Source organism: Mastomys coucha, unplaced genomic scaffold (assembly GCF_008632895.1).
Source record: "Mastomys coucha isolate ucsf_1 unplaced genomic scaffold, UCSF_Mcou_1 pScaffold23, whole genome shotgun sequence".
NCBI lineage: Eukaryota > Metazoa > Chordata > Mammalia > Rodentia > Muridae > Mastomys > Mastomys coucha.
The window spans coordinates 97,861,345-97,885,025 of record NW_022196906.1 but is presented as its reverse complement, the minus strand read 5'-3'; the positions used below and the strand labels follow the sequence as shown (position 1 = coordinate 97,885,025).

Genomic DNA, 23,681 nt, shown 5'->3' with positions numbered 1-23,681 from the left:
ATATTTTATAAATTTTAAGGAATATGACAAAAAAGATATTGTAGGTATTGAAGGGGAGTCTTTGGGAGAAGCAGTGGTACAAAAGGGAAACAACAATGTGATTCAATTATATTTAATTGAAATAAGTTTTTAAATGTTAACATATTCAGATAAATTGAAATCATGTAACCTTTCTCATCATAATGAAATAAAAGTTTTAAAAAATTAAAAAAAAAAAAGAGTGTGACTGCCTTGTCATAGAGTAGAAGAGTGTGACTGCCTTGTCATAGAGTAGAGCAGTGTGACTGCCTTGTCATAGAGTAGAGCAGTGTGACTGCCTTGTTGAACACAGAGGGCGTAAAGCAAGAGACATTTAATCGTGACTTAAAAGCTGTTCTTTCTCACAACTGAGTCTAGACTATTGGCCTGTCACCAAGAGCCAGTGCTTACATTACACTCCATCCTCATCTCACTGAAACTGTCTGCCTGTCAACAGAGCCAATGCTTACACCCTACCTTATACGCTGGTTTTGCTTTTACTAAGTAGCAATTGACTTCAGATTTGGAATTCTTTGGAAGCAAGTATTCATTGAAAATTGAAATGTCACCTTTATTATGTAAATAGTAAGTAAAACTAAAATGATTTAGAACACATTCAAAGCAGTTCTGCTTAGATCTTTGTTAGCCTGGATGTTGTCAGTGGCCTGAGGGGTCCCGCAGTGTCCTAGAGCCTTGTCTTTCAGGGCCTTGTGGTAGTGACAGCCTCTGAGTTGCACTTTAGCCCTGCTTTTCTTTTTTTCTTTCTTTCTTTCTTTCTTTCTTTTTTTTTTTCTCGAGACAGGGTTCCTCTGTGTAGCCCTGGCTGTCCTGGAACTCACTCTGTAGACCAGGCTGGCCTCGCCTGCTTTTCATTTTTGTTCTTCTCGTCAAGTCCAGTGTCCTTCAGAGAGGTTTTCATCGTTTCATTTAGTTGAAACTAATGCAACACAGACATATATGACATGGATGTATACATCCATGCTCATATGCACATAAACACACATGTAGATAACACATGTATGTGCGGTAGAAATACTCTCAAACAAGCAACTTTGCTTGTAACAACATAAAAGCAGCTTTGGGCATATTTTGATCGTTCTCAACAGTTTACTGCATTACTACCTGCATTAAATATAGAATGATCCCTTTTTAAGTCAGTTTCCAGTATGATACAAGTTTATTGAATCCCATGGATGTAAGAAATGATAACTCAGCATAACTCACCAAACAAAACATTTTATTTGCTTTTTCAGTTGCTGCTGACCTTTGACCCTATCCTGGTTGAGAAAGTTGCCATCTTATTACATCACATTATGCAAGATAACCCACAGTTACCTCGCCTCTATCTCAGTGGAGTGTTTTTCTTCATCATGATGTATACAGGTTCCAACGTGCTTCCTGTTGCTCGGTAAGACCATGAAGACACTGTCTTAAATGACTTCAGTTATATGTGGGTACTCATAATAGGAGCTTTTGCAGCATTGCTTTTTCATTATAATCGTTATCTTAAAATATCTAAAACGTTGGAAAGTAGAGGAAAAGAATTGTGCCAGTTTACTAGAACTAGTATTTGAAATTTATTTTACTATATGTATGTATATATTTAACATAAATACATGGAATTTTATATTTTGCTGTCTAAAATATTTTTATATTACTGTGTAACCTTAAGATGAGCCTCAAAATGGCACATTTCAGGCCTTCGAATATGGATTTATGAGTTGCCTTTTAACATTTTTTTTTTTTACAGTTTTAAAAATTATTAATGGTCTAGGCTTTAGAAACCTTTAGACTAAAACCTAATCAGTTTCTCTATCTGAAAGATACTCTATTTTTTTCCTAGGTTTTTGAAATATACACATACCAAACAAGCTTTCAAGTCTGAGGAGGTAAGCACATTAGCCGACCCCTGAGCACAGACCCTGAGTGCACTGTCTGGGTGCTCTGGTTGTCAGTGCTTGAAAGTAGGCCTCATGTTTAGTAAGTCATGCGCATTCTTTGTGGTACCCGCACATAAAAAGGCTAAGCAGATGTTTAAAATGAAAATAAAGTATGCTTACACCGAAATCACAACCATGAATTACCCCTTGATAGCTTTTGGTGGTTTTTGTAAAGATTTAATCATATACTGAAATCTCTTAAGATTCATTAATGCTTGAGCTTTTTGGTTCAGACCCTAAGGCAGATGTGCTTTGAGGTTGCCCTTTGAAGCTGCGCTGTGTTCGCGTGCTCTCAGAGTGCTCTTACCCTTTCCTGTTAGCTGTAGTGTACGGAGGGACTTCACTGTTGTGTAGTTATTGGCAGGTGTTTCAAATTTGCTAGGCTTTTGCTAGAGCATTTAATTTTTAGATTTTACCCAAAGCTAGCCACTGTTGAAGACACTTGAAGATAGTTGCACCACTTCAGTGTTAGACACTAGACAGTAATGAAGGCTTCATAGAATAGCCACTGAAGCCCTAAGAATAACAAACAAGTTTGCCTGGAGCTATTAAAGGGAAACAGATGGTGGCAGCCTTTCACTTCAGATGGAAATAGTGATAATACACTAAGTATTAAGAATAGAAATAGCGCCAGGCGGTGGTGGCACACGCCTTTAATTCCAGCACTTGGGAGGCAGAGGCAGGCGGATTTCTGAGTTCGAGGCCAGCCTGGTCTACAGAGTGAGTTCTAGGACAGCCAGGGCTACACAGAGAAACCCTGTCTCGAAAAGCCAAAAAAAAAAAAAAAAAAAAAAAAAAAAAAAAAAAAAAAAAAAAGAATAGAAATAGTGATACTTAAATAGAATATCATATCTAACATAGAAATATAGGTAGAATAGAATCTATAGTGATAGATAGAAAATAGTGATACTTAATATAGTATTAGTCATTAGGGCATCATTTCTCCTTTACTTCTGTGTATCAGTAGATAGGTAATATCTTAAAACGAAACAACTGGGCATGGGGGTTGTGTGTGTGCTTATGTGTGTGCTCTCCTGTGTACCTATGTGGAGACCAAGGTCAGCCTGAGATGTCTGTCTAGCCACCCTGGTGTTTGAGACAAGCTCTCTCACTGAACCTGAAGACTGAAGCTTTGCCTGGGCTGGCTCATCAGTGAGCTCCAGGGCTCTGCCTGTCCTTGTGTCATCTCCCCCCACTCCCAGGGCCAGGATTACAGCACATGCTGCCCACTAGGCTTTGCTATGGGTTCTGGGCATCTAAATTAAAGTCCTCATGCTGGTGTAAGAAGCCATAACAGTTGGAGCTATCTCCTGAGATCCTGAAAACTTTTATTTCAGAAATTATTCACTTAAATATTTTGAATAATGACATCAATATTCTCTATGTAAGAAATACCAAATAATAGAACTCTAGGAAGCGGAACAGCAGATTTCCCCAGCTGTTTAACAGTAAACATATATCACTCTTGTTGGCAAAATGTCTGAAAATGCCCCCTTTTGAATTTGTTTCTACACCAAGTGGCAAACCCTTGCTTTCCATTTCTGTTGGTATCCTGGAGAAAGAAAACATGTTACCTAGATAGAAGGAAGAAAGCATTTATGTTCACTAGGACCAGATTTCCATCCTAAGAAAAAAGTTTCAAACTGTAGCATATTAAATTGTGAGCTAGATTTGGACTTCTTGATCCAGTTAGTTGCAATTACTTTAAATGAATCCCCTACACCCCTTAAATTTTATTCACATTGTATGAGAGCAGCCTCTTAAGATCTGGATTTCATGGCTAATGAGATGAGATGGCTGAGCAGGTAAAAGGTGCTTGCTGCCAGCCCTGGTGATCGCGTTGAGTCTCCAGGACCTATATGGAGGGAGATAGAGCCTACTTCTTGACCTCCACAGGCATGCCTTGGCATGTGAGCTGGGACACACACACACACACACACACACTAAGAATTGTCAAAAGGAGCTAGACTTACTTGGTTTTGAAAACGGCAAGTATGAGTAGGAGCTAGAACGATTGGAGTAGTAGATGATGGATTTCTCTATGGCTCTTCCTTGTTGTCCATCATTATGACCCATGGCCACAGGTTGGCTCATCATCCTTACTCCTGTGTGGTGATGCAGGTGAAAACTGGCTGTTACTGCTACCCTTGGTGTCACATTTCACTGTGTTCCTCCAACTCCCTAGGGCACAGAAGTGGTTTGTTCTGGTTGGCACTGTGTTATTATGTTTGTTTGACTGTAAGTTTTGTGACAAGGTGTCTCTACATAGCCTTGGCTACCTGGCCTTGAACTCACAGAGATGTATCTTCCCCAGCCCTAGGAGTGCAGGGATTCGAGTGTGCCCCACCATGCTTGGCCTTGTGCTTCTCTCTTGAGATACTCAAATTATTCATTTATCAAAGTCTTTAAAGGTGATTTTATTCTAACTACATTTATCTATTTTTGTTGCTTTTTAAGACTAAAGGACAAGATATTTTTCAGAGAAGTATACTTGGACATATCCTACCTGAAGCAATGGTTTGCTACCTAGAAAATTATGAACCTGAGAAGTTTTCTGAGATCTTCCTTGGTGAATTTGACACTCCAGAGGCAATCTGGAGCAGTGAGATGAGGTGAGTCTGTGCTGAGTGTGCTGTTGATCACCTGGCCTGCTTTCCAGTGCTAGAAGAGGTCTTACCAGTTTCCTTATGCTCCCATTCAGCTCACCGCCTTTGACAAGGCCTGCAGCATCAGCGACAGGAGTTGATAAATTACTGCTAATAGAGCCTCTGTGTGACCTGTCACACACGTACTGTCAAGACACAGTTTAGGTTCTTGGAAATGGGCCTGTATCCCACACATTCTGCCTACATACATAGAATAGATCAAACGAGGTACCCAAAGGAATTGTGATAGTGTTTTCTAGCAAGCTTGTCTTGTATTACAAGGAAAGGCTTGCCATGGGAGAAGCCTGTGAAAACACAGAAAAAGGCAAGACACAGAAGTGCATAGCAGTGTATAGTATACACCTCGCTTGTCCATGGGAGACATGGCTGTTCATAGATCCAGGATGGTGGCTGCCGTTTTGGAAGCCCTCACCTCTCTTAGCTGCATGACATTTGATCTTCGAGTCACTTAGTTCTCAGGCCAGCTTTACATTTTCCATACCATCTATTTATTATCATTGACTTTCTGGGACAGGCTAACCTTTAGGCTTGATTTATGCTGGCCACCATTTTTAATGGTGACAGTCTGTGTGCCAATCATTTTTCTTGGGAAAAATATGTAGGTATATGAATAAATTAAAAATAATTTTTGTATATAATATTTTTCTTTTTAAATTGTCTGAGTTCCTCTCCCTGAAAGGTTTTTCTTACCAAATTGAGTTCTGCTTAGCTTAGGGCAAAGTCAATAATACCATGTAATGAGCTTCTTTGAAGGCCATAGCCCGCCTTAGTCCTTGGCTGTGCATGCAGACACCTTCTAGCCTTGTAATGGCTTGAGTTTTTAGTAGGAACAACCGAGTATACACAGTGTAACTAAATACTCTGAGTAACATTTAATCTCATTTTATAGTTGAGTATTTCTGCATATTTATGTAATTTTCTTGCATGATTACCCATGTTTCTCTTTAAGTTATACAATCCTTCAGAATGCCTGACTGGAAGCTTCTGTGATTGTAGGCGTCTCATGATCGAGAAGATTGCTGCCCACCTTGCTGACTTCACACCTCGCCTGCAGAGCAATACAAGAGCACTTTATCAATATTGTCCCATCCCAGTTATTAACTATCCACAGCTAGAAAATGAACTATTTTGTAATATTTATTACCTCAAACAACTTTGTGATACACTCCGGTTTCCAGATTGGCCAATTAAAGACCCAGTAAGTTCAGTTTGTTCTTTCTTAAACTGCAGAAACAGTTCTAAACACTTCTGAATGTGCTTTCCTTCTGTGATCAAAAGGAATGTGGTTTTAGATAGTCACAGTGCTGCGTGCCTGCAGTCCCACTGCTTGGGAAGATCAGGCTGGAAGATTGCCTAAACCAAAGTTCATGGCAAGCCTAGACAACAGTCAGACTCTCTCTCTCTCTTCAGCAATATGTACTGAGTAGTTTGTTAATACATTTTGGGTAGATTTTGAACTCCAGAAGTTTTTAATCTTTTATGACTAAGACAAGTTTCGGACCCTGGCCAGGGACCGGGCTCTATGGGACATTGATTTCAGCAAGCCTTGGCTCATCTTTAAAGTGGTGGTGATAGAAATGTAAAGGAGCCTCTGACAACTGAGTGTTCGTGTGAGCATAGCTCCTGCATGTGCAAGAGTTCAGGCCTGTTCTGTATGCACTCTGCCAGTCCTGGGGTGGCTTTGGTGTTCCTCTAGCCTGGAACCCCGCACCTGTGGAAAGCTAGAATAAAGTAGGTCTGGTGGCCATGCTGTTACTTTTTCTGTAGCAGAACTTACCATCTAAAAGATGTGAGAATATTTGCCAGTGGTACTGCAAGTCAAAGTTTTAAGACCAAATAAAGACAAGTCCAGCACTCATTGAGATAGAACTCTACATGAAATGATAGGATACTTTTAAGCTAGTAAATGAGATAGATGTTTAATGTCAGCTCCGTCACTGATTTGTTGGAAAATGTACCTTACATTTTAGTGTTTTTCAGATTTTAAAGAATTAGCTTTGATAGGGTGCCCCTGTGTTTTCTTGTCATTTGGAGGCTGAGGCAGGAAGGTTACAAGACCAGCTTGGCCTATATCAAGAAAAATAAATAAAAGAATCTGACAGCTGTGTAAAGCTATATACTCCTTTAGTGTATAGGCGTGAGATAGACAGGTATTAGCCATCCTCTCTTCCCCTTCCTCTGTGGCTTCAGTTAGTTCCCTGTCTTACATTTGTGTGAATGTCCACATATCATATGTAGGTGACCTTAAGAAAAGTTCCACAATGTGCTTGCTTGCTTAGTACAGTTTATCTTTTACTAATTGTGAGGTTTTCTATGTTTTATGAATGTTCCTTTAAAAGTTAATTATTTTTTCTTTTCCTTATTTTTTATTAGATATTTTCTTTATTTATATTTCAAATAATATCCCCTTTCCCAGTTTCCCCTCCGGAAAAAAACCCTATTCCCTCACCTCTCCACCTGCTCACCAACCCATCCTCTCCCGCTTCTTGGCCCTGGTATTCCCCTACACTGGGGCATAGAACCTATACAGGACCAAGGGCCTCTCCTCCCACTAATAACCAACTAGACCATCCTCTGCTTCATACACAGCTGGGGCCATGAGTCCCACCATGTGTACTATTTTGTTCCTGGTTTAGTCCCTGGGAGAATACCAGTTAGTTCATATTGTTGTTCATCCTAAGGGGCTGCAAACCCTTCAGCTCCTTGGGGTTCTTTCTCTAGCTCCTTCATTGAGGACCCTGTGCTCAGTCCAATGGATAGCTGTGAGCCTTTACTTCTGTATTAGTCAGGCACTGTCAACGCCTCTCAGGAGACAGCTATATCAGGCTCCTGTCAGCCAGCATGTGCTGGCATCCACAGTGGTGTCTGGGTTTGATGATTGAATATGGGAAGGATTCCCAGGTGGGGCAGACTCTGGATTGTCCTTCCTTCAGTCTCTGCTCCATACTTTGTCTCTGCAACTCCTTCCATTTAAAAGTTAATTATTGGGATACATTGGATAAGAATAAAAATATAACTTAAACAGAAGAAAATTCTGTAGCAAGTAACCTGGCTGCCAACATTGTTAAGATTGGATAGCCTAGAAATGTTGATTTAAATAAATATAGCACAAATATTAATCTAAAACTGTATTTTGAATTATTTTATTTTGCTAGATGCTAATTTCTACTCCTTTGTCTTTAAGGTTAAGCTTCTGAAAGATTCCCTTGATGCTTGGAAGAAGGAAGTAGAAAAGAAGCCGCCTATGATGTCCATAGATGATGCTTATGGAGTGCTTAATCTGCCTGTAGGCCAGGGGCTGTGAGTTACTTCAGTATTATAGTGGTAGATGTCTGCCTCAGCTTACGACAAAGATGAGATTCCACTTAAAAAGCCACACTTACTTATACACAAGGCCTATGAGAATTATCTGGAACTCTAGACACTGACTTTGACATTACAGACTTACTAACCAGATTACACTCTACTGTTCTTGTTGGTAACCATTGCATTTTCTTACATGAACAGTAATAGAATGTGCAGTGTGCCTAGCTTTCACCTGGCACGTGGCTCCCATCACACACTTGAACCCCACTTCCTCTTAACAGTATGTGCTGTGCTTGGGAAAGGTGTGTTGGAAGTATGCCCGGGACACTATATTCAGATTAGAATTCCTGGCAAGTTCTATAGTGACTGTACACAGTAGGAAAAAGTGGCTTAGTAGGCATGTTTTTAAAGAACAGAACAAATGTCTTTGTAAAGGTTGCTTACTTAATTACTGATCCAGAAACAAAATTATATAGGTTGTAGTGGCATTGGACAAATTGTTGGATTTTAAAACACACTTCTGGGCTGGAGAGATGGCTCAGTGGTTAAGAGCACTGACTGCTCTTCTAAAGGTCCTGAGTTTAAAACCCAGCAACCACATGGTGGCTTACAACCATCCATAATGAGGCCTCACGCCCTCTTCTGGTGTGTCTGAAGACAGCTACAGTATACTCATATACATACAATAAATAAATCTTTAAAAAAAAAAAAACTTATTTTCTCAAATCCCAAATACAATTCTATAACTTTTTAAATAGATAATGTTAAAACTACATTGTAAACAATTAAATTTTATAAGTTGAACCTTGCTTAGAGAACTTATAGCTTTTATTTACTATAAAGATAACATAAAAATAAAATCTTACATAAATCTTACTGGATTTAATTGGATGCCTAGTACATGATCAATTCCAAATGTGGGATCAATAATACAGTTCCTGGCGTGTAGAGGTGAGAGTGTTAACAAACATCATGTTAGATGATTATATAAGTCCTTTTTCATGTGCCTTACTGTATTTACAATTTCCCTCCTTCCAGGCATGATGAAAGCAAGATCAGAAAAGCTTACTTTAGACTCGCACAGAAGTACCACCCAGATAAGAACCCAGAAGGAAGGGTATGTGCTACCTCATCTTACATATGTACCCAGTCTGAGCAGGTTGTGACCTACAGCCTGTGCTCTCGGTGGGTGGGCTTCTCAGTCTGTTGGCAGGGCTGCGTCTATAACTAGTATGTTTAGGGTAAATTTACTCTCCAGCCTTATTCATTTCTGTTTGAGAATTAATAACTCTAATGTCTAACTTATAATCATAATAGATAAACTTTATTTGAGGTCTGTTATCACCATACAGCTTAAGCAGTGTTCATGGAGTTTGGGTTTTTTCTTTTGTTTTTTCCCTAGTAACACCCAAAATCTCTTTGGTTATTTTTTTTTCTTTTTCTCTCTCTCTCTCTCTTCCCCTCCTTCTCTCCCCCTCCCTCACCCTCCCCTTCTCTCTCTCTTTCTTTCTCTCTCTCTCTCTGTCTCTCTCTGTCTCTCTGTCTGTCTGTCTGTCTGTCTGTCTCTCTCTCTCTCTCTCTCTCTCTCTCTCTTTTGTTATTGTTTGTTTTGTTTTTGCTTTTGCTTTTGTTTTTCCAAGACAGGGTTTCTCTTGGCTGTTCTAGAACTCACTTTGTAGACCAGGCTGGCCTGGAACTCAGAAATCCACCTGCTTCTGCCTCCCAAGTGCTGAGATTAAAGGTGTGTGTCACCACTGCCCAGTGACACCCAAATTCTTATCCTAAGTGAAGAATTAGGAAATTGGATATATACCATATTTCTGAGAAGGAAGACTTGATGTTGAAAAGCTGCCGCTTGTATGACTGTAAACATTTTAAAAGTTAAAGGCCCGGTTGGCTTTTAGGTTCATTTTTAGTTTGTTTTGATTTAGTTTTAGTCTAATGAGCTTTTGTTGTTATTGCTTTGTTTTGTGAACTTATAGCAATCCAAATTCATCAGAAAAATAAAATAAAATCGAAAGTTTGACATTTGGCAAATTGCTAGTATTAACTTTTTAGGTATTAAAATACTATATAAACTATTGTAGAGAAGCTGACAGTGGTCTGGCCCTTCCATAAGGGTTCCTGCTGCCCTGCCCCCGACCAGTGTTTTGTTTTCTGTGTAAACATTCACTGTCTTCAAGTTGCTGGGTCTTCATGAAGACACTGAGAGTACACACTGAAATAGCTCTTTTGCAGATTAAATAAGAGAACAGAATTTAACACAGTGCTTGGCATAACACTCAGTAAACATAGCACTGGGGGCCAGACCGTGAATGTCTGGTATGTCAGTGTACTTGCCACTGAACCTGGGACACAAAAGTGAAGAGAGAATCAACCCACAAGTCACCCGCAGGTCCTCCTTTCACCTCCACTCTGCCCCTCCCACACAGACGAAAATATAACTTCAAGGTTTTTAAAGAATAAACTTAACAGTAGTTCTTCCTGCATTGAGTCAGTCTCTGGTATATATTAAGTTTAGGGATAATGGTATATATTAAGTTTAGTGTTTTTTGTTTTGGGATTTTGAGTTTTGGGGGAGTATTTTTTCTTTTTTGAGATAGGATGTGACATATTCCAAAGTAATTTCTAGCTCTCATATAGCCAGGGACCTTAAACTTTTGTTGTCCCTGTCCTCTGAGGTTGATGGCATGTATCACTGTGCCCAGCTTACTTGGTCCTGGACTTTAAACCCAGGGGCTTTGTGCATTCTAGACAAGCACCTTACCATTTAAGGTGCATCCCTAGGCCCTTAGTATGTGTGTGTTCATGTATACTTAATGGGATATTTAAATTTTATGCAAATATTTTTCCTCTTATGGTATACCAGCTAGATGGCAGTTGGAATGAATTCCTTAATGTGAAGGTAAAATAGTTAAAGAAATTGATAAATTTTAATAACCAAGTACCAATTATGTCTTAAGTTTTAATTAGAAAAATTCTAATTAAAACCTAATTGTCTGTGGTTACATACAGGACATGTTTGAAAAAGTAAATAAAGCATATGAATTTTTATGTACCAAGTCAACAAAAATAGTGGATGGGCCAGATCCAGAGAATATAATTTTAATTCTGAAAACACAGAGCATCCTTTTCAACCGCCATAAAGAAGGTAAATCTCCTGTCATCATAGATTGTGGCTTATTTTCTAGCTAACCTTACTGAGTTACTTGTTCTGCAACATATTCTAACAGATTTGGAACTGTTACTACAAAGGACTCTGGGAATTGAGTTTTTAGATCAGGAAAGTAGTTATCTTCCAGAGGAAGGTCTCAAGCAATGCTTGCTGTGGGTCTTCTCTGCCTGTGGTTTCAGTATTCTGCATTGCCAACAAGGTTTCATTATTCCTTCTCAAATGATGCTTCTGTTCTGTGGTGCTGCATGGTTAGTTCTGTGTTTTACCATCTAGCAGCAAGCACATTACATTATATATAAGATAGTAAGTAGAATCAGAAACTTAAGACCATTTAATGATCTTCAGTTACATGTAAAGACTGCCTGACCTGGCTCCAGCAGCCTCAGAAGGTGGAGAACAAACACCAAGCATGCTTGAGTATTTCTAGCGGAAGAAACTTGACAAGATTATCCATTGCACATCTCCTTCTTCATACTGTCACTCTCATGATGCTGAGTCCTTTGAAATAGTTAGAAAAGCACTGGTTTTGGTGAAATAAGTGTCATTTCAGAGTTGTCTAAATGTAGTCCTAGCAGTTCAAAGCCCAGAGTATCTAAGGGTATGTTGAAATATTTGATTCTTTGTTGAGTTTTTTACATCAGATAATCTATTGGCTTAAAAAGAATGTAAGATGATGTGAAGAGAGAAGGAAGTGAGAGCATGGTGGGGATTTAAGAATAGCATGCAATGTCTGGGAAACTTAGTATGAGAGGGAGTTATAATTGGATTTTGGAAGGGGCAGCTGAGAATTTAGCAATTGGATCATTGAGGAGAGCTTGCTCAACATGCTTTGGTATAATGTCTTAAAGAGAACATGTACATAAAACATCTTAGCTATATGGCTTCTAGAACTAAGAATGAGGTTACAAATCTACATCAAAACCTTGAATAATCTGTTTTAAACACACATATGTACATGTTTACTTTGTTTCTTCTTAAGTCAGCTTAAAACAATATAACTTAAGGCAGGTAATTATTGATCAGCTTCAAAATATAAAAACACTTTATTCTTATTACAAGTGAAGTTACAGAGGTGCTTAAAAATATCATGGCCCAAGAGGCTGGAGAAGTGGCTCAGTAGTTAAGACTGGCTGCACTTCATAAAATCCAGGGTCAATTCCCAGAACCCATGTGGCAGCTTACAATCATCCGTACCTCTAGTTCCAGGGGATCCAGTTCCGTCTACTGGCCTCCAAGAGCATCAGACATGCATAAATATACATACATAAATGCAGGCAGAACACTCATACATAAAAATAAATTTAAAAATATATGTCATGACTGACTTTTTGCATAGCTTCACTTCATTTAATAGGTTTTTTTCTTTTGCAAACACTGCCTGTATATGACAGCTTTTACCTCTAACTGTACTTACCGGAAGAGAGTTGGGCAAATAGTCAATACTATTTTCTATTTAGTATTTCTAGTAACAATTCATATTTCAGGATTTGTAAATGTTAGTAAAATAGATAAAGCAGGGAGCTTGTTCTTAGAAGCTGATCAGAGTGCTAACGTGCATTGCACCTGGAATCTCATTCTTCTTAAGAGAGGTACGTGCTAAATGCCCGTGTAATTGCAGGAGCACTTGCTGGGTCTTACAGCGTGTAACCTGGTGAGAAATTATAAAAGGATGGCAGAAAGCAGATATTCTGCAAAATCAGTTATTTCCATACCAAGTAGAAAATATTGTAGTTCGTTCCATGAGCTCACCGAAAAGGAAAGGTAAATTAGGAGACATTTAATAGAAGAACTGTTCATTTTCTGAGGTAGCATAACTGAGCTGTGGTGTGACCTTAACACTGTCTTTCTGTTACTTTAGAGTTACAGCCTTATAAATATGCAGGATATCCCATGCTAATTAGGACTATAACAATGGAGACTTCAGATGACCTCCTCTTCTCTAAAGAATCACCACTGTTGCCTGCGGCTGCAGAGCTGGCTTTCCACACAGTCAACTGCTCAGCCCTCAACGCTGAAGAGCTCAGGAGAGAAGCCGGCTTAGAGGTAAGAGGGACTTTGTTTACACTTGTGCAGGCACAGTAAGTGGCTCTGGACAATACAGAATCTCTCAGCACAAATGCATTTAGTGTACTTTTTCCTTTTCCTTTATCCCAGCAGAGAGCATAGCATCATAGTCCCTGTATTCTAGTGCCAAAATCAAAGGTAAAAGCAGCTCATCTATAGGAGTCCCAGAAATCTGAGTTCCTAGGAGATGAAGATAATGTTGAGTATAAAGTAGTGCCTGAGAATGCTTTTAATGAGCAGCAAACCCCTGAGGCCCCTCTTTTACCTGCTTATTGAACAGATGTCAATTGAGTTACTGTTTAGTTACCAAACATGTAACACTAAAAGGTTATGTGTTCTTATCCGTGCTAGAAAAGGCTTTTTACCCTTCAAGTCAAACAGAAGTTAGTGGCATACTTCTTTCTTACAGGTGTTACAAGAGGCATTTAGTCGCTGTGTGGCTGTCCTGAATCGCTCCAGTAAGCCAAGTGACATGTCGGTGCAGGTGAGGCTAAGCTGGGTGATACACGGGTGCTTCAGACATCAGCTGAGTTTCTCACCCTAGGGTGGGTTGCGGGTGTGATTCAAGCAGGTTTGCAGCAGGACCCCTAACTGCCCTTGCTGCAGTCACCTTCCTCTTTTTAAAGGTGGAGCGCAGTGTGCTGGCCCTCAGGTTCTATCAGCAGCCTCACACACTCGCCCTGTTGTCATTCTCGGCTCACTCCCCTGCACTGCTCCAGTTTCCTCCCCATTCTCCACCAAGTACACTAACTGGCTATTGTTTGTGGAGGTTGAAAGAGCTTGATTTTTTGGTAGAAAACCTGTTATGAATTCACTAAATTACAGAGCATAGCTTTTTGTGTGGCCCTTCATTTCTCTAGGCTTAAGGTATAAATCAGTTGAGTACTGGCTTTGAGTTGTAGCTGCTATGTTGAAGTGGCTTATATGAGAAGAATTTACAGTAGTGTGCCCTGTTAATAAATGCACAAAAACACCTTAACTAAGAATCCCAGAGCTCTTTTAAAATAAAAGTTGAATAAGCATATGAGGTATTAATTAGGTTTTCATTGTCTGGTATATAATCCTTTGCATTTTATTGGTTTTTTTAATAACACTTAACATTTTTAAAGAACAAAAGTATTCTTGGCTCAGTGGTGGCACAAAAATAGGCTATGATGTGTTTGTCCATGGTATGCTGACTTCTGCATCTATAGGAAATCTTAAGATTACTGCTAATTCAGTCAAAATGTTCTGTTTAATATTAGAGCATCACATATAATATTAAGCATTGTCTCGCATCTGTGTTGATGTGTCTTGTTGAGTCTTACATAAGGACCACATGTGCAATGGTTCTGTGTCTTGTGCCGTCTGCAGGTGTGTGGACACATAAGCAGATGCTACAGCGTGGCTGCCCAGTTTGAAGAGTGCCGGGAGAAGATCACAGAAATGCCTGCCATCATCAAGGACCTCTGCCGGGTGCTGTATTTTGGCAAGGTACAGCTCACACCTGTCACACCTGTCCTCTCTGGGTACAGTCACAACAGCCAGTGCTTGATTTACAGCCATGTGCTTACCTAAGATTATTTTTAAGTAAATCACTCGTATCTCTAAGGATTCTTGTAGAAACATTGCTGTACATGTTGGGGTCTGTTCCTATTCTGCCACACAAAAGATAACACTGGAGTGACATAGCTAGAAGAAATGAGTTGGACTTAATTTCCAAAGAAGAACAGAGAGGATGAGACTAAAATTTAATAAAAAGGGCAGGACTTTGTAAAACCTGTGGTCCAGTCACTGCTGACTGTGAAGGCTTCTGAAATCTAAGAACATGCTGATTCCCAGGAAACTGCTGAGAAGCCAGCTCTGAGGATGCTATGGCTGACTGGGAAGAGCGACTTCCGCTGCGTCGAGCTGAGTTGAGTTGAGTAGAAGGGATGGAGGCACAGACCTGGAATGAGGCAGCTGGGACTGGGGAACCTGATCACAGTTCCTCAGCTGCTTCTGCGTGATGCCTTCAGCTTTCGTAGGAGCAAGGATGCTGATGTGAAGCTCAGACCTCTGATTGTTTTAATAGTGTTGCTGTTGATGCTTTATTGCATTTAGATGAGAGTCAAGAAAGCGGATTGTCTGAGTCTTTGCACACTGTGCGATGTTTTGTACAAAAAGATAGCTAGCTGGGCTGTGCCCAGTGCTGGTTTCCCTTGGCAGTGTTTTCACCCTGCAAGTCAATTCTTTCTTCTCCTTGCAGTGTATCCCACGGGTGGCTGCCCTCGCAGTAGAATGTGTCAGCTCTTTTGCTGTGGATTTCTGGCTACAAACACATCTATTTCAGGCTGGAATTTTGTGGTATCTGCTTGTTTATCTGTTTAACTATGACTATACATTGGAAGAGAGTGGCATTCAGAAAAATGAAGAAACAAACCAGCAGGTAAGTTTAGCCCAAACCCATGTAGACTTTTGGTAAGTCATTGGGAAGCAAAGCTTGAGCCATTCAGAGATGATGTGTTTGAAGGTGGCTGTTGACTGCTCCTGACGCTGGCAAAATACAGTCCACAGTGACCTCAGAGTCACTGCACAGCCCAGACTGTCCTGCCTCCAGCTCTCCAGTACAGGCATTATAGCTGTGCCATACCCAACACTTTGGCTTTGAATTGCTTGTGCTTGAGGGATTTAATTAAGGCAAGGGAATCTAAAGAACAGAGATGATATATTTTCTCAGTTACTGAGAGTCAATTGTATGATTTCAGATTGTTTATGCAGTTTATATAATAGGGAGATATAATAATATGTCAAGGTGTTGGGATTATCTCTCCACAACACCTTTGTACTTGTCTGATTTTTATAGTTGTTTTTGTTTTTTTATCTTTTTTTTTTTCTTAGTTTATATTTATAGTCATTCATAGTTCATTTTTCCATCATGTGAATCTAGCAATCAGGCCTACCTTACTATCTGTCTTAGGGTTTTACTGCTGTGCATAAACACCATGACCAAGGCAACTCTTATAAGGACGTTTAATCAGGGCTGGCTTACAGGTTCAAAGGTTCAGTCCATTATCAGCAAGGCAGGAGCATGGCAGCATCCAGGCAGGCATGTTACAGGAGGAACTGAGAGTTCTACATCTTCATCTGAAGGCTGCTAGTAGAATACTGACTTCCAAGCAGCTAGGATGGGGGTCTTAAAGCCCACACCCACAGTGACACACCTACTCCAACAGGGCCACACCTTCTAATAGTGCCACTCCCTGGGCCAAGCATATACACACCATAACACTATCTCTTCCTCTTCTTCCTGCTTTCAAGTGATTCTGTAAGACACTGCATTGGGTACAGATGAACGTGTTGGTGCTAAGGGGTTTCCCTGTTTGAAAACAAAATAAATCTCAAATGCACCGGGGCTGTGATGCTAATCTGATACTCTGTGCCGGCTGTTTCCATTTGATCATTAAAATGTTTCTGTTGTGTCACTAATGTAAGGAGACATACATCCATACATACTTTAATGGCTTGTTTTTTAAAACAGGAAGTAGCCAACAGTCTTGCCAAACTCAGTGTCCATGCTCTGAGTCGCCTTGGTGGGTATTTGCCTGAAGACCAAGCAACCCCAGAAAATCCAACTGTAAGGAAGAGTTTAGCTGGCATGCTGACGCCCTACATTGCTCGAAAGCTAGCTGTGGCTAGTGCTGCTGAGGTACGGATTCATGCTAGCCGCGGTTGAAAGCTAGCTAAAGCTAGTGCTGCTGAGGTATGGACTCGCGCTAGCCTAGCTAGTGCTGCTGAGGTACGGACTCGCACTAGCCTAGCTAGTGCTGCTGAGGTATGGACTCACACTAGCCGGGGTTGGGAAAGTCTTTTAAGTAACAGAGGACCAGGATAATCCCTGTTGATCTAAGAAACCTGAGAATTGAATATTCACGTGCTTGTTCTCTCAGACAAGAAGACGAGTGTATTGAGGGTTTATGGCTGTGACAACACACCTTAGAGCCTAACCTCTGAGATGGAGAATTAGCTTCGTGGTTCTCAGCAGCAGAGTCTCCCACAGTTCTCTACCAACCTTGGGTCACAAAGGGCTCAGACAAGAGAATGGGTTTAGATGTGTCTTAGAAGTCATAGTTTATTCTTACTGCTACGTAAATGTATTTATACATCAGTATTTATGCATATTTTATGATGAAAATAAGTACTACTTCAGCGACCTTACAACATGTGTGTCTCTTTGTGAGGGCATTGGGAAGCAATCTAGGAAATCAGCATTGAAGAATTAAACTAAAGCTACACTAAGTGCGTGCTGAGTGCTTTAGGTAAGAGAAGCTTCAAGATTTTATAAGGTTTAATGCAGCACTTAGGTGGTTCACAAAGAAAGATTAAGTAGAGGCCAGCCTTGGCTACAAAATGATACCTGTCTCAAAAAATAAAGCAACAAAGATATTAAGTGAACAGGTCAGACCCCAGGTGTCAGAAAACTAATGGAGTGATGGATACAGACCAGATATTAGCTGTGGTCATCCTGGGAGCACACAACAGAGGACTGGTTTTCCTTTTCTTTTTTTTTTTTTCTTCTTTATTTTTGTTGTCTATTACTTTTGTGAGAAAAAAGTCCTCAGGCTTCTAAAATTACAAGTACTTGTAGAGTTTAAGCCCTCACTTGTCTTGTGGTGAATGCTTGCAGTGGTCTCTATGGGGATACAGTTCCCACAAGGAGGAGCGAGCAGTGTTCTCCCCTGGATCTTTTACTCTCTAGTTTGATGCTTTTTGCTGACTGCAAACGTCCTCAGAAAATACCAGCAAGTTCATGATTACTGTCTGCAATAAATGATTACTGTTTGAAATAAATGTTTTATTTCAAAATCAAGTCTTTCTATATATAACTTATCTATATTTAATGAGATATTTATTTTAAACTGCCAGGTCTCTGAGTGAGGATTTTTCTATTTCTTTTCCTCAAGTAGGCTATAACCCTTCCCAAACAGTTCCAGTACCTGGAACCAGACATTAAATATATGAGCCCAAGGGGCCATTCTCACTCACACTACCACACACACTCTCCTCTACTCCTGGCCTAGAGCTTTGGACATGAAGAATGAAAACACTTTTTATTCAATCACTTTAAGTGTGGAATATGTGTTTATCCTTAGAGATGAGGAAAAGCACAGGAAGCACCATGTACCTGCAGAGCTGCTCAGCCGCAGCCTGAGTCAGGGCAGGGACAGGCGGTTCAAGCTGCCACCCCACCCCACCTCATTGATTGTTCTTTCTTAGGATTGTGCTTCCTAAGACGTACATTTTGTTTTCAAGTCTATGTATGTGAAAGAAGCATGGTGTGGTTGTTTTAGAAATACTGCTAACTAGAGAGAGTGCATTTTCACGAGCAGAACTAAGTCTGGCATTGCTTGGAACAAGGCTCAGATTTCAGTCCCAGTTTTGAATTTACTCACATAAGAACTGTGGCAGTGTCAGCTTTTTAGCTTTGGTTCTTCTCAACTGCAAGAAGGAGAGCATCAGCAGGCTTGTCAGACTGACAGGGGTACTAATCAAGGTCTGTTACCTCAGGCCCCCTTACTTAACAGTAGTACTGTCTCCCTAGATCCTTAAGATGCTTAATAGCAACACAGAGAGCCCGTATTTGATGTGGAACAACTCTACAAGGGCAGAACTGCTTGAGTTTCTTGAGTCACAACAAGAAAATATGATCAAAAAGGTATGTTAATGTTTTATATTTTTTTAGGTGACTTATACTGGTGGAATGAGCCTTGATGAAGTAATGTGCTATTCACCAATTAAATGTTTAGTCAGCAGTTCTAGCCACCTCTTAGCTGGGCATCTCAGGGCTAGCCTGGTGTTGTATGAAGTAGTCCTCTAGGATATGAGGAATGACTTGGCAGCTGGGAGCCCCTACTGCTCCTCGGAGGACCAGAGCTGTATTCCCAACTCTATAAGAAGCTCATAGTCTGTGTAACTACAGCCCTTTAACCCCCAGTCTGAGTGTACTTGTAACACACACACACACATACACACACACCACACACACCACACACACACCACACACACACACACCCCATAGCATGGCTGAGCAGAGTGTCCACTGGAGGAGTGAGAAGAGCAGTGAGTGTCCTAGTCTGCTTTTTCTGCCAGCTCTAACCTCATCCAGTGCTCTTCTGAGACTTCAGGATGAGCCCTGGTAACCTAGCAGAAGTAAAGCACTCTGTCACTGTGCCTGTTCCAGCCATGCACTAGCATGTGTGTCCCCCTCCATGTTTGCCCTCTCTCAAAGTGAGTGCCCTTCTTGACATATTCAGTGCATTATTAGACAAAGCAGGATAGGCTTAAAAACTGAACATTAAATTCTTACATCTAACAATTTTCTTTTTTTTTTTTTTTAAGGGCGATTGTGACAAAACTTATGGGGCAGAATTTGTCTACACTGAACATGCCAAAGAACTTATTGTGGGCGAGATTTTTGTTAGAGTCTATAATGAAGTCCCAACTTTTCAGCTAGAGGTGAGTGCTTGGCTTTTCATTTTGTCTGATGCTGTTGATCATACTGCTGAGGTCTAATAACTCACATTTTACAGATTGGAATTAATACCTCTTTACTGGCTGAGTTCTTTAGCCGTTGTCCCGGGTAGGTATGTAACCATTAACAGCTGATGAGCCTCTTTATTGGCATCAGTGGTTCTCAATCTGTGGGTCAAACAACCTTTCATAGGGTAGCATACCAGATATTTACATTATGATACATAAGAGCAAAATTCTACTTATGAACTAGCAAAGGAGTAATTGTATGATTGGGGGTCAGCACAACATGAGGAACTGTATCAGATGGTGGCAGCATTAGGAAGGTTGAGACCGTAGGTCAGACTGTTGAAAAATTGAGTTTCAGCCGGGCTGTGATGGCACACACCTTTAATTCCAGCACTTAGGAGGAAGAGGCGGGAGGATTTCTGAGTTCGAGGCCAGCCTGGTCTACAGAGTGAGTTCTAGGACAGCCAGGACTACACAGAGAAACCCTGTCTCGACAAACAAAAAGAAAAAGAAAAAGAAAAATTGAGTTTCGTGAAGCTCATAAACAGCTCCTTGTTTCTTAGCTACTCTCTTTATTTGCTGCTTTGAGAGGAAGGCAAGAATTTTGTAATTGAATAGGTTGTAAAGAGAGAAGTAAATCATAATGTGTGTATGTGGATGTGTGCATGCACATATGTGAGAGAAGGTCTAAGAACTCAAAATTCTCCTGCCTCAGCCCCCTAAGTACCTAAGATTACAGATATTCACCACCAAGTTGGGTGAGAAATAATGCTTTGTTTTAGAATTTGTTCTTGAAATTGGTATTTACCAAAATATAACATATATTATTATTCACAGGATTAATATATTTATGTAGCTAGCTAATAAAGTAAGTTAAATAGTTGATAAAGGCTGTTGGAGAGCTAACCCCTGAATTCCTGTTGTAACTAAATATACTTTTTATATTATAAAGATATATTTGTAAAAAAAAATTACATTATGTATACTCTTATTAGATTGGTAAAGGGGACAGATATCCTAATCACTTGTAGCAGGACACTGGTAAAAGTGTGTAAAATTTCAGAAAATTAGGGAAATTTTATTTGGTTTTGGCTTTTCCCACTCCTTGACAGAGTGCTGTATGCATGGCTGTGCTCATTTGTATTCACAGTTTAATCACATCCATTCTGTTTCTTGAGGTTCTTTCTTTTACTCTAAAAACCTTTACGATAGGCTAGTACGATGACACATTTAAGTATTTATGTGCTTGGCTTAGGTTCCAAAAGAGTTTGCTGCAAGTCTGTTGGATTACATAGGCTCTCAGGCCCAGTACCTCCACACATTCATGGCCATCACTCATGCTGCAAAAGTGGAATCGGAGCAACACGGGGACCGCTTACCAAGAGTGGAAATGGCTTTGGAGGCTCTGAGAAATGTGATCAAATACAACCCAGGTGTGTGATTATCCCCTTGATTCCTAGCACCACCATTATAGCAGGGCAGCCAGAGCTCCAAACATGCTCGATTTTATTGTGGAGACTTGGGGAAAACCACACTGGCTCTTCTGCTCCATGTGATATAATAATAAAGGGAGTTGACTTCCTAGTGTCTCCTACCTGTAAATAAGGCTGGGGGAGACGTTGGGGACCATGTTTAGAAGAAGTCATGTTTAAGAAAAAATAAACTGCAATAACATCATTTGTTAGTATGAAATTTCACATTACTGATAGAGATTGGCATATCATGTTTACATGCTTGGATTTATTTATTAAATGATCTAAATGTTGCTTCTTTGGTCCTCAACACAGTACTATTTACATATGGATACTCATATTTTTTAAAAAGTTGAAGTCTTTGATGTGCAAAAAAATGAAATAATAAAAAGACTAAGAGTTCTTCTCTTGAATGTCTTTCAAAGGACGTTCAAAAGGTTCCAGAAAACCACCAAAGTGCTTGGTTCTGGATGGGTGTGGTGCAAGTTAAAGCTATAAGCTTAACACATGCTTCATTTCTAACTTATGCCAGCAAAGAGAGACCCTACACAACTTAAGTTCAGTTAAAATTTCTTCAAGGTATTTATTTACCTTCTTCGGTGAATATTGAAGTGCTATTAAAATTTTTGGCTTTTTGGCATTTGCCAAAGTTTTATTCAAATAACTAGTAACAATATTAGAAAAATTATTCATTTACAAGGTACATTAAGATGTAATTAAAGACTTTTAAAACCCAGAGAGAGTAACATTCTGTATTGTTTGTGGTTGACATTGTAAAATACTACTGGTGTTTTGAGGCCCAGTAAGACTTCAGCACAGTAAGTTTGTGGTTTGCACTAGTAAAGCAGCAAGGCCGGACAGGCACAGGAGCTTAGCTCCAGTCCCACTGTGACGATCTGGTGTTAGGATGTGTGCTCTCCACACTCTCCTGAGTCCCAGTGATTAGTAGTGACTGTTCTACCATATTGACACGTGGTTTGAAACTGAATAAAAGCAGCTTACTGCATGTTTGCAGGCTTGTTGGGGTAAAGGCAGCAGCTAGGACCTCAAAAGATCACACTGTTTCTATAGCCCTGCAGTAGTAGGCAGCGGGCAGCAGGCTTGCTTAACGCACAAGAGTACCAGCAGTTGTGTGAGATTGGGGCTGAAGTGGGTGAGAGGGGAAACATCACTGTGCTCTCAGAAGTCCTTGGTGCATACATATCAAATTGTTTGTTATGTTGTCTTCATGTGGCAGAGTTCTGTTCCAGTCTTAGTTAAAGGCTAAATGATGTCAGATTCTCCCAAAATTCAACGAGGTTGGGGTAAGAGATAATCCTGTGCCCAGTCTGAACATTGCAGATCATTATCACCATCAAAGTGCGAGTGAGAAAATAAGTGACTGGTCATCATTGTTATCCCTCCTCAAAATTCACCACCACCAGTGAGCCCCACGGTACTTTGGTTCACTTTACATGGTGTGGTAGCCTGCGTTTGTGTGTGTCCTGAGGCTCATGCAGCCTGTGGGCTGTAGGTGGGGTCCACTAGTAGAAGGGATGGGTAAAGCTGCCTTATTCTCTTTAATATTTGTGAGTTATATTTGGACTGATTACTTGAAATTTTCTTGTTTTTAGTCTAGAGCTAGAGGTAAGCATGGAAGCAAACCCAAGAAGCTCTAATATTCTGCTATTTATGTCTTAACGTCCTGGACAGTTTCCAGATGCCCCTCAGAGTTTCAGAGACACAATTCACAGCCAGTGGTTGTGTTTGCCAAAGGCCTGCAGTTGTACCTCTTGTAAATAAAACAACTGCTTCTTCATATTCCCTAGGTTCTGAAAGTGAATGCATCGGGCACTTTAAGTTAATCTTTTCTCTTCTCCGAGTCCATGGAGCTGGTCAAGTGCAGCAGCTGGCATTAGAGGTAAGAATGTTTTGTGCTGCCAGGCGGTGGTGGCACATGCCTTTAATCCCAGCACTGGGGAGGCAGAGGCAGGCGGATCTCTTGAGTTCGAGGCCAGCCTGGTCTACAGAGTGATTTCCAGGACTGCCCGGGCTACACAGAGAAACCCTGTCTCGAAAAAAAACAAAACAAAAAAAGAATGTTTTGTGCTAAGGAGTGTTGTATTTCCTACTGCTTACTGTCAGTGCTTTGAGATCTGATTAATCATTATCTAAAGTTAATGAAAACCTATCTATTAGGCCAAAATCATGTATTTTTAAAATTGAGTTAATGTAAATATAACTTTAAAGAACAAGTGCTGGACACTGTCATTCAGGATGGTTCTATCTGTGGTTGTTGACATGCGTCAGGGCCTAGGTATCTTGTAGAATGTTGTGTGTGGTGTTAGGGACTAGGGATTTTTTTATTCAAAAGTGTAGTAGCAACGGATAAACAAGAGGAGAAGGCAGTTCCGTTTTGGTGCCCAGAGAGGGGTGTACTATAACCAGGACACCTCCTGAGGATTGACCCTAACTCCTCTCCTCTTAGCTTCTCTTCCTCTCTCCCTCTCTTCCCCTCTCTTCCCCCTCCCAGTCTCCCTCTCTCCCCCCCTCCCAGTCTCCC

At 40.4% G+C, this 23,681-nt stretch overlaps 1 protein-coding gene across 2 annotated transcripts in view; it reads left to right on the top strand.

Annotated features, from left to right (window-relative positions):
• Nucleotides 1–23,681, top strand: part of Dnajc13 (DnaJ heat shock protein family (Hsp40) member C13) — a 110,389-nt gene that overhangs the window by 66,089 nt on the left and 20,619 nt on the right. For both annotated transcript variants that reach the window (XR_004111876.1, XM_031345643.1), the window contains exons 30-45: nt 1,272–1,426; nt 1,862–1,907; nt 4,416–4,570; nt 5,621–5,822; nt 7,809–7,924; nt 8,969–9,047; nt 10,946–11,081; nt 12,964–13,148; nt 13,579–13,653; nt 14,523–14,642; nt 15,397–15,576; nt 16,669–16,836; nt 18,730–18,843; nt 19,527–19,643; nt 20,923–21,100; nt 22,948–23,039. Coding sequence is in view for 1 of the 2 variants with exons in the window: in XM_031345643.1 (XP_031201503.1) it covers nt 1,272–1,426; nt 1,862–1,907; nt 4,416–4,570; nt 5,621–5,822; nt 7,809–7,924; nt 8,969–9,047; nt 10,946–11,081; nt 12,964–13,148; nt 13,579–13,653; nt 14,523–14,642; nt 15,397–15,576; nt 16,669–16,836; nt 18,730–18,843; nt 19,527–19,643; nt 20,923–21,100; nt 22,948–23,039 (2,118 nt within the window). In the remaining variant the exon portion in view is untranslated. The remainder of the gene's footprint in view (nt 1–1,271; nt 1,427–1,861; nt 1,908–4,415; nt 4,571–5,620; nt 5,823–7,808; nt 7,925–8,968; nt 9,048–10,945; nt 11,082–12,963; nt 13,149–13,578; nt 13,654–14,522; nt 14,643–15,396; nt 15,577–16,668; nt 16,837–18,729; nt 18,844–19,526; nt 19,644–20,922; nt 21,101–22,947; nt 23,040–23,681) is intronic.